This window comes from Sciurus carolinensis, chromosome 3 (assembly GCF_902686445.1).
Source record: "Sciurus carolinensis chromosome 3, mSciCar1.2, whole genome shotgun sequence".
NCBI lineage: Eukaryota > Metazoa > Chordata > Mammalia > Rodentia > Sciuridae > Sciurus > Sciurus carolinensis.
In genome coordinates this window covers 26,268,751-26,279,071 of record NC_062215.1, presented here as the reverse complement: position 1 = coordinate 26,279,071, position 10,321 = coordinate 26,268,751, and the positions used below count along the sequence as shown (strand labels likewise).

The following is a 10,321-nucleotide window of genomic DNA, read 5'->3' as shown; positions in this document are numbered from 1 at the left end:
GCTGCCCCAGAACAGTCATGCTGGCAGAACAGGGAGCACATAAAGGGAAGCCCACAAAGGAAAAGGGATGCTGCAGGGGCTTTCTAATCTCACATCTACCGAGATTTATATTCAGCCTTGCCCTCTTTGGAAATTCAAGGATTCCTGGGAGAACTAACCCTTTAAGGCCCTACCACTTTCCTCTGAATCCATTTACAGGGTCTCACTGCCATGTGTGGGACTGACACCAGGTCAGAGGGAAAGGAGATGCAGAGACAAGACAAGGTGGAAGATACCAGCTGCACTCTCCTTCACAGCATGGCTGGACCTCCCGGAGAAAGAAATGGGGAGAAACCCTGATGTGCTGAGGGCTCTTAGACCAGCTCTTACCCTCTCTGGCTCTTGAAGAGCTATCCATATGAGATGCCGAAGGTACCAGCCTCACCACCTCATTCACGAGGGTCAGTGAGACCACAGTGGCAAGAAGCCTGTGCAAACTGCTCAGACTGTTCCAAAGCCAGGCCTCGGGCTGCCAAAAAAGGCCACCTGTGCCTCAGCATGCTATACCTTCCCTCCCTGCCGCCCCCTGGGCCAGGCTTCACGTGTCCAGCCTTTGACTTCCTGGCATGGCTGACTGGGTTCCAAGGAGAAAGAGACCAGCTGACCTTGTTGGCCATGGCTCTAATCCCCTCCAGATGGGCTGGTGGCTTGCACCAAGGACCAGCTGCCCAGACAGAGCAGACTCTGGTTCTGGTGACCATGTGTGGCTATATGTGACATGTACCAGGGAGTGACTGTCCAGTCACCTGGCTTTTCCCTGCTCCACTCCCCACTGCTGACACCTCTCCCAGAAGTGGCCCCATTCAGGCCTCCTTGTCTCTAGTAGCTTCTTTTGGCTATCAGTATTGCTGGGCTTGGGGCCTAGGAGGATGACCAGACTCAGCAGACCCCGGAAGGCCCAGGGGAAGCTCCCCCCACCCCACCTGTCAGCCATATCACAGCACACCTGCCCTTCCCAAAGCATGCTTCCCAGTCTCCTCCCCTGGTGGGGGTTAGATGGGGTTTCTGGAGTCTGCAAAGATGTGTGTGCCAAGAAGAGGACTCAAGAGCATCTCCCAGCATCTAGGGGGCAGGAGGAGGTCACAGGAAGGCACCAGCTTACTCTGCAGCAGGAAAAACTTAGATAAATTTGAGGAAGGACTTCCAACACAACAGATCCTCAAAAAAAGAGAACTCTTCCTAACTGACTTGCAAAAAGCAAGGGATGAACAATCTAACCTCCTGCCAGAGGCCTCCCTGCCTCCTGGTGAGGTCAGGGCAGGATGGATACCCCAAAAGAAATGTCTTAGTTCTGACAGCAGCTGCTATTGTGCATCAGAGACCATGTGCAGGGCTGCCATTCTGTCAGATAGAAAGTGTCCCCTATCCCTTCCCTGCTCAGAACAAGGGGAGGAGAGGGAGGACTCTTTCCTAACCCTTCTACAGGAGAGGACTGGCTTTCCCCCTCCTGGGCTGGTACATGTTCCTGTCCCAACTCTGGTCCTCTGTACTTAGTTTTAGTCCCCTGACCTCAGTTTCATTCAGGCTCAGTGACCACGGAAGTGGGCAGAATCATTCTGGAAGGTGGGTGGAATGGGAGAAGACAGAGGAGTTAGCTGGGGATTCTCAGAGAAAGGGGCCCAAGGCTGCTGGTTCCTAGGCTAGAGCGGAGCGCCCCTCCCTCCTAAGTGAGGCTGAGGCCCTGAGGTCACTGCGGGACGCTGTTAGGTTTATTCCAGGGTGAATGGGTGCCCATGGGGGAGCAGTGAGGATGGCCAAGGTCACCTGGTGGGAGGGTGCCCAGGGATGGCTGCAGGTTCTGCACAGCCTTGCTGGGCCTAAGTCTCTGGTCCGTTGGGAAGCTCCACCTTTTGCCCTGGCCCAGGGGAGTCAGTCACTGGTGTAGAAGTTTCCGTAATTCACAGGGCTCAGTGATGGGCATTGAGCAGGCTTGATTCTCACACACGTAGGCAGTGGCCCGGTCTTCTATCCGTCGCAGGGTACTCAGGAAGGGCAGCTGGCGGGACAGGAAGCTTGAGGGGTCCCCATCAGCCAAAATCAGCACCTGGGGCAGTGGCAGAACAGAGAGGGTCACCTGGAGGAGAGTGCTGGGACACTGCAGAGTCCACGGGGGAGATGACTTCTCCCCGGTCCTTCAAGGCAGATGCTGGGGAGCTAAGGAGAGGAGAGGGCAGCTCGAGGGAGGTGGAAGTGGGGCTGGGCTCATGGGGACATGCACCTTGTTAGGGACGTAGGTGGAATGGACACACTGCAACAGGGCCTTGGTGTCTTTGGCCTGGGGGTCTCCACAGATCACAATCTAGTCAGAATAAAAAGATCATGTCAGTGTCAGAGGAGGGAGGGGCTGGGCCCCAGACCTACCAGGGTTTCAGATCCTCCGTTCGCACCACCCTGTATCCCTAAGAGGAATGGAGACTCAGTTACCAGGAGGCCACACTGGGTTAATGCTTTGCAAGTGGAAACACAGACCACAGGAGAATACACAAAGGGACAATGCCATGCACAATGGTAGAGACACAAACATGGCGGGGAGACATACCCAGAAAACTTGATACAGTGGAAGACATGTAACACAGACATGTCCACAGGGAAACGGGACTCACATATACACATAGCAGATACCCACAAAGGGGCAGAAGCCACACAGGCAAACATCACACACACACAGACACACACACACACAAACAAGTAGGCACACCTGAAGACAGGGCCACATGCAGATAGGCAAAAGCACACTAGCCAACATTCATACCAGCACCCACACCCAGAAAGGCAGGCACGTGCACACAAACACACTCCTCAGGGTTGCACATGCATGACAACAACACACATAGGAACAGACACAACAAGACTGACACACAACTTTAAAGAACACTTCACCAGCAACCAGGGAACCATATTTAGTCCCTGCCTTCTGCACCTATAATCTGGTGACCACTGACAGGCACTCACATGGGCACATGCCTGGGCCAGAGGCCAGCTCCTCAGACACACACCCTCCTGCAGACACCTCCACTGCAGAGCGGCGACCTGCCTCAAGTGTACTTGCCAGGGACAGTCCCAGGATCCCCATGCTTCCTCCCTTGGCAACCCCAGCTCCCCTCCTACCCAGGTCCCAGCCTGAGGACCAGCACCCCCACCTGTTTGAGGGTCTGCTGGTGGGCTGAGAGGGCACGGACCATCTCAGGCAATGCCACGGGCACCCGGCGCATGCGCTCCGAGAAGGCAGTCAACAGACACACACACTTGTCCATCCAGTCCTTGTGGCCGGTGAAGCCGTGCAGCCGCAGCAGGTTGTGGGCCGACACAGAGTTGGCGCTGGGCTCTGCACCATCCTGATCTGTTGGGCAGAGGGAGGCAGGGGTGGAGGGCTCGCAGGAACCTGCCCCAGACTGAGTCCAGGGCTGCAGGGGAGGGGATGGAGGAAGACAACTGCTCCCTGCTCTAGCAGGGGATGACACTTGGCTGCGTCACTGCTGAACTGCTGGTCCCCAGGCCCCCATCTCACTGCTGAGACCTCTGTCCACCACCCAGTCACTCAAGCCAGAGTGGCAACACCCTTCCTGTCTCTCAGTCCCCACTTCTGATCTGAGTCCTGCCAGGGCTGCAGCCACAATACAGCCCAATTTGCTGCTTCCCCCGATCCCGAGCTCACCCTTAGCCGAGCCTTCGCTAGTATAGTACCTGGGTGGACTGAGCACTGCAAGTGGTCTCCTAACTGGTCACTTGTTTCCCCTGCCCCCATCCCTTCTTCACCATCAGAATGACCTCCTTAAGCAGGTCTCTTGAGCCTTCCTCTCCTTTTCCTGCCGGTCCCAGTGCCCTCCTTTCATGGAGGCCCCGTCCTCTGTCCTCCAGGGCCCAGGCTTCCCTGAGGGCCTCTCAGACTCTTCCTTCTGCCTGAGCAGCCTCCACAGTTCCTCCATGACCACAGGGCCCTCATGCCTCCCAGGCCTGGTTCAATCTGACCTCCCCTCAGGCTGGGCTGATCTCTGTGGTTCTCTCCGGAGGCCCTTCCGTTCATTTAGAAAACATTTACTGATCACCTACTACAACTTGCTGGGACTGCCCTAGACTCTGGGGATACAGCAGTGACAGAAAGTCCTGCTCTTTGAGAGACCATGAACAAAAGACAAGATGTGGGGGCAGGCACATGGTATAGGGCCTCTACTTCTTGGCAGCTCTTGTCACAATTTTAACTACATGTGGTGAGTGCATTTTTGCCTTGTTTCTCTCTCTCTCTTTCTCTCTCTCCTTTTTTTTTTTTTTTTTTTAACCTGTCTCCTACCCACACTGTAAGCTTCCTGAAGACAGGGACCATGTCAACCTCATTCCAGGTATGGGTCCCCAGGTGCCAGTGACCATTGAGCATGTGAACACAGCACCTAGATAAATCTTTCCATCAACCCCGGGAGGCAGAACCAGCATTAGTCTCTGTTTACATATAAAGAGACAGAGACCAGGGGCTGGGGTGGTAGCTCAGTGGCAGAGTGCTTACCCAGCATGTGAAAGGCACTGGGTTTGATCCCCAGCACATTAAAAAAAAAAAAAAAAAAAAAAAAAAAAAGTAAAGTATTGTGTCCACCTAAAACTGGAAAAAAAAAAAGAGAGAGAAAGAGAGAGAGAGAGACAGAGGCCAGCATGGTGGCGCACACCTGTAATCCCAGTGACTTGGAGAGGCTGAGACAAGAGGATGGCCAAGTTCAAGGCCAAGCTCAGCAACTTAGCCAGGCCCTAAGCAATTTAGCAAGATCCTGTCTCAGAATAAAGATAAATAAATAAAAGGGCTAGGGATGTAAAGTACCCCTGGGTTCAATTCCCAGTACCAAAAAAAAAAAAAAAAAAAAAAAAAAGATTCAAAGAAACAGAGATGTGAGGACAGCCCATACCAGCTCCTCACCACTACCCTGAACTGTGCTTCCCGCAGGGAAAGCCAAACCCCAGCCGAGTGTGGGACCCCAGGTTAGCCCACACCCACACTGACCATCTTTCAGACGCAGGGGCAGGCCGGATCCCAGCTCAGCCTCACTGCAGAAGTAGCCGCCTCCCCTGGAGTCCCAGAAGAGCCTGTCCTGTGTGTCCTGCAGGCGTAGAGCCCACTCGAGCCACGAGCTCTCCTGTGAGGCCTCATACAGGTCCAGCAGGCCCCGTACCACGAAGGTGTAGTCTTCCAGGAAGCCCCAGCAGGGCGGGTTGCTGGGGGCACAGGCAACAGGGGAGAGGCTGGAGACAGGCCTGGGGCCTGGGGCGTCTCTCATGCATTCCTTCATTTAATCCTCAAAACCCACGAATCTGGTGGCTACCCCGAGCCCATTTTCCAGAGGAGTGAATGGGCCCGGGGGGCGGAGGGCGGGGGTTAGGAGCTCTTAGTGAGAACTGGCTCTTATCCAGAGGAGGGGCAGTGGGTGCTGGGAACGCACAGAGAAGCCGAGCCCTCCCAGTCTGCCCAGTCCCCCACCTGTGCTCCACGGTCCCCCCAGTGCCAGCATAGCAGGTGCGTTTCAGGCGGCCACTGGCCACATCAAACATGTGCCGCTTGAGGAACTTGGCACAGTTGGTGGCATAGCCGATCAGCTTGTCAATGCCCAGGACAGCCCCAGTCACGGCGAAGCCAGACACCATCAGGCCTGGAGAGAGAAGGAGGGGTGTAAGATGAGGCCAGAGCTCTTCAGGGAGGTCCCTGCCACACCCCAGGTTCTGACCCCCTGGAGCTTCAGCTCCAGTGCCCCAGTGGACTCCTGGCCCCCATGAGGTGACCCTGGGTAGGTTACTGCCTCTCTCTAAACCTTGATTTGTTCATTTGCAAATTAAGGATAATAAACCTAATAAAAGAGGAATCAGCATTTTAAGGGTGCCTGACAAACAGAAAGGCTTGGTAAAGGGGAATTCTACAAACAGGATTGGGCCTTAGTCAGGCCTGCCCCACCGTTCCAGGCGGCCAGCATCTTGCTGTCCAGGTGTGGTTTTGGCCGATGTTTCCGGGCCTGGAAGAGCTTCTCCAGCCCTGTAGCAAGCAAGGTTCGCACGGCTTCCACATCCAAGCCAAAGCGGGCAGCAGTCAGCTCCAATGAATACCGAACAGTCAACACGTTCTGGCCCTGCAGCTCCCCATTGGGGTCCTGAGCAAAATGGCCTTATCAGAGGGAGTCCACATATCCAGCAGGTCTTAGGTTCCCTCCCTCCTGTGTCCCCAGAAGTCCTCACCTGACTGGGGCTGATATTGCCAGCCTCTGTGAGTCCATAGTGTTTCATGAGGAGCTGGCCTGAGGTCAGAGGCTCGGTGGCACCCAATACGGGCTCTGGGAGGAGCTGCTGGATCTCTTTGACTGTCCACACATAAAAGGCACCCTCTTTGGGCCGCATGCCTCGCTCTGGGGGTGAATCTGCATCCTCTGCACTGTAGAAGCCTCCAGACTGTGGGAAGGAAAGATTGGCCAGGTCCCAGCCTGAAGGGCAGTAGAGACCCCAACCCCTCCTACAGCCAGGCCCACCTGCCTCTGGATACATACCCGGTGGTTCAGACTCCGGGTGACATACTGCAGGATGCCTTTGGCAACCTCAGAATAGAATTCATCACCAGAGATCTGGGGAGGGAGGAGGCTGTAAGCAGAGGCCATTGGGGTGGCCCAGGCACATAGGGGCAATATTGTCCCAGGAAATTGAAGGGGAGGGAAGCCTGGGTAGTGGGTGCCTGAAAGGGAATTAGGGGTTGAAACTAAGGGTGATGGTGCACGCCTGTAATTCTAGCTACTTAGAAGCCTGAGGCAGGAGGATCTGAAGATCAAGGCCAACCTCAGCAACCTAGTGAAACTCTGTCTTGAAATTCAAAAATTAAAAGGGCTGGGGATGTAGCTCAGAGGTAGAGTGCCCCTGAGTTCAATTTCTAGTACTGCAAGAAAAAGGAAGGGAGGAAGAAGGGAGGGAGGGAGGGAGGGAAAAAGAGAAGAGAAACGAAGGAAGAGCCACAGTACTAGGAAGGTCTTGGGAGAGGCAGCCAGGGTTAGGACTAGGCAAGGGGTCACCTGAAAGGCCTGCGAATAGGCCACTGCAAGCTGTGCCTGGTCATACAGCATCTTCTCAAAGTGAGGGACATGCCACTGGCGGTCCGTGGAGTAGCGGTGGAAGCCCTGTACCAGGCGGGATACAGGTCTGGAGGCTGATCCCGGCCTCTGCCTCCCACTGCCCCTCCAGGGAATGCCCAGCTGCCCCTCACCTGCCCCACATGGTCTCGGATGCCCCCATTGGCCATCATTTTCAGGGTGTGCAAGGCCATCTGCTGGGCCCGAGTACCATCCTGGGTTAGCCGGTGACTGAGCCAGTAGGAGAACAGGAAGTTCAGGATCACTGTGGGGTGGCAAGAACAGGTGAGTGAAGGAGTGATGGGGTGTGGATGGTCAAGAGGCCTCTGGCCAGGCTGAGGTCAGGAGGTCAATAGTCAACCCAGAGGACACAAGGTCATCGCTCAAGCCAGAGATCAGAATATCATCAACCACAGGAAACCAGGAACTTACTGACACAGACCAGTAACATTGGCCAGGCCAGGGTCACTGGGTTAGTGACCAGGTCAGAAGATATTATGTAGGTCAGAGTCTGAATGTCATTATTAAGAGCAGATGTCAAGTCTCCTGGCCAGTTGGGAGGGCAGGAGGCTAACGTTATGCCAGGAATCAGACGACCAACAACCAGGACAGGAAGCAGAAGACCAGGTCTGGGATAAGAAGGGCATAAGAGGTGCTGACCTGGTGTGGGAAACTTGGGGGCCTCGGCAAAGCCACCATACTCCTCGTCATAGCCCTCATCCAGTTGCTGGAAGCAGCGGGTATTCATGGTGGCAGCAGAGGGTGGCAGCTGGCGATCACCCATGCTGATCTCTGACCGGGCAAGCAGGGCTGTGGTGACGCGCTGGCTATTTTCCAGCAGGGTGTTCTTATTCTGTTTCCACTGTGGGAGGTGGGGGCACACCTGGAGGTCAGCATGGAGTGCGGGCCCCTTGACCTGGACTGGTGTACCTCCCTCCCTGACGCACACCCACCTGATCCCGTATTCTCATCAACACTGTGCGGAAGCCGACGCGGGTCAAGCCATCCTCAGGGGGGAAATAGGTGCCTCCCACAAAGGGCTGGAGGTTGGGAGTCAGCCACACATTCATGGGCCAGCCTCCACCACTGCTGGTGGCCTGGTGGAGAGAGCACCAGGGTCAGGGGAACTGCCAGGAGCAGGCGAGACAGACAAGCTCTCCCGCAGGAAACCAGCTCACCTGCACAAATGTCATGAACACCTTGTCTACATCGGGCCGCTCTTCCCGGTCCACCTTCACACTGACAAAGTCTTCACTGAGCAGGCGGCCAATCTCCTCGTTCTGGAAGGATTCCTCTTCCATCATGTGGCACCAGTGGCAGGTGGAGTACCCCACTGGAACGGAAGTGGGGCAGTAATGAGGGGCAGAGCAGCTAAGGGGCCCCACCTGGACCTATAGCTGACCTCCAGACTCCTGGGAGCCCCTAAGGCCCAGAGGACCATTCCACTACCGACCAACCCTGCCCCCACATACCCCTCCCCATTCCAGAGAAGGTGGGTGCATTACCTGAAAGGAAGATTGGCTTGTTTTCTTTCCTGGCCTTGTCAAAAGCTTCCTGTCCCCAGGGGTACCTAGATCCGGCAGGGTGTGATATCAATCAGCAGCCCTGGGGGTTGAGGGAGGGTCTGGGGCCCCAGCTGCTTCAGGGGGAGCCCTGGAGAGGTACTTACCAGTCCACAGGATTGTAGGCATGTTGTAGAAGATACGGTGACTTCTCATTGATCAGGCGGTTGGGGGCTTTCTGGGGTGTGGCTGAGGGACAGCTGGGACGACTTCCCTTCCCTCCAGCAGGCATGGGCACTGAACTGTTGACCGTAGCACTTCGGTCCTTGTCCCGGGAGGAGCTACCCCTGGTGTGGGCAGAGGGGTTGCACCAGTCGAGGCCTGCCCCACCTCCCCCATGCCACCTCCCCCCAGATTCACCCCCAGCCTCCCTTCCAACACGGAGAAACACCTGTTCCCAGCCCCACACACCTTTCTGAACCACGGGGGAGACCGTGGCCTTTGTGCTCCCCCTTAAGTTTTTTGGGGGGTGAGGAGAGGTGGCTCATTGGGGGCTCCCTGCCAGGTTAGTCTCCCCCAACCTCTCAGACCTGGTGGTGGGAGGATGACTGTGAGGTCAGGGCGGGTCACAATGGGCAGAATGGTCCTTCCAACTCCATTCTGTCCCCCTAGCAGGGCCCCTCCCACTGGGTGGGGGTCTCAGGCATTCATGGGGTCATGACCTGGGTAGAGGTTCATCTGCTGGTGGCTGGTTCAGAGGTGACTGGACCACACATGAGTAGGGTCTGGGACTGGACCAGGTGATGGGAGACCAAAGGGAAATAGTCAAGAGGACTCATCACTCAAAACCCACCCCCGGGGCAGTCCACTGTGTCAGACCTGTAGGCACCCAGGGAATCAAACGCCCCATCTCATGTTCAGCCTGGGAGAGTGGTGCTGGGGACAGATCTAAATAATGACAGGCCCTGCTTTAATACAGGGCAGTGACAGTTCACAAGGTGTTACTGAAGAAGGGCCCTGGGCCGGCCCTGGGCTAAAGGAAGGCTTCCTGGTGGTAGCCTCAGATTAGTCCCTGGGGAGCTAGCCCCAAACGCGGAGGAGGCTGGGGAGAGGCCCTTTCTGCCCAGGCCAGGTCTCAGGACCTTTCTGCCAGGGCCAGGTCTCCTGGTCAGACCAGAGGCAGGTGGGGTGCGGGGAGGACCAGGCATGCGGGGCTGGTCGGAGCAGGCGTTAGGGACCCAGAGCCAGGGAGACCGGCCACCGGCCCCGCAGGCGCAGGGCGCACCCCAGCGGCCCGCTCGTACCTGCGGCTCGCCGAGAGACCCAGCCTGGCGCGGGGCAGCAGGAGGCCGCGGCCCAACCAGGCCCGCGCGCCCAGCATGGCTGCTCCTAGAGGACCGGCGGGAGGCTGCGAGGGGCGGGCCGGCGCCCTCAGAGCCGCGGGCGGGTCTTCGCCTGGACTCGCGGCCGAGTGGCTGGTCTCTGAGCGTCACCAAGTGGCCGAGCCGGGGATTGCAAACCCGGCAGCCTGGGGTTTGGAGCACGGGATCGGTACCTAAATAAAGGCCTTGGCTTAACTAATCCTGCACGCCAAAGGACAACCCTCACGGATGCGGGGTGCTAGGGCCATGGGACCTCAGAGTCTCAGTTCATTTTGTCCATTTTGAGAAACGAGACTTTAGCCAAAGGGCATGTCTCGTC

At 56.6% G+C, this 10,321-nt stretch overlaps 1 protein-coding gene across 1 annotated transcript; it reads right to left on the bottom strand.

The window, feature by feature from the left end:
* Positions 1 to 1,620: 1,620 nt before the first annotated feature.
* Positions 1,621 to 10,034, bottom strand: Spata20 (spermatogenesis associated 20). Its single transcript, XM_047545309.1, has 16 exons — positions 9,925 to 10,034; positions 8,788 to 8,967; positions 8,624 to 8,688; positions 8,297 to 8,451; positions 8,072 to 8,215; positions 7,779 to 7,980; positions 7,253 to 7,383; positions 7,062 to 7,166; positions 6,549 to 6,623; positions 6,244 to 6,453; positions 5,966 to 6,158; positions 5,498 to 5,666; positions 5,024 to 5,235; positions 3,180 to 3,379; positions 2,258 to 2,338; positions 1,621 to 2,083 (listed from the first exon to the last, which is right to left on the bottom strand). Exons 1-16 carry the CDS (start codon positions 9,999 to 10,001, stop codon positions 1,913 to 1,915), a joined length of 2,370 nt encoding a protein of 789 aa, XP_047401265.1. The 5' UTR covers positions 10,002 to 10,034; the 3' UTR covers positions 1,621 to 1,912.
* Between the last annotated feature and the right edge of the window lie 287 nt (positions 10,035 to 10,321).

Excerpts from the sequence above, each read along its gene's own strand:
- Spata20 (XM_047545309.1), bottom strand. The coding sequence starts at position 10,001 with ATGCTGGGCGCGCGGGCCTGGTTGGGCCGCGGCCTCCTGCTGCCCCGC. Across the intron at positions 6,159-6,243 it reads GCAATATCAGCCCCAGTCAG|GACCCCAATGGGGAGCTGCA; the intron begins GTGAGGACTTCT and ends CATTTTGCTCAG. Across the intron at positions 5,236-5,497 it reads GGGGGGACCGTGGAGCACAG|CAACCCGCCCTGCTGGGGCT; the intron begins GTGGGGGACTGG and ends CTGTGCCCCCAG.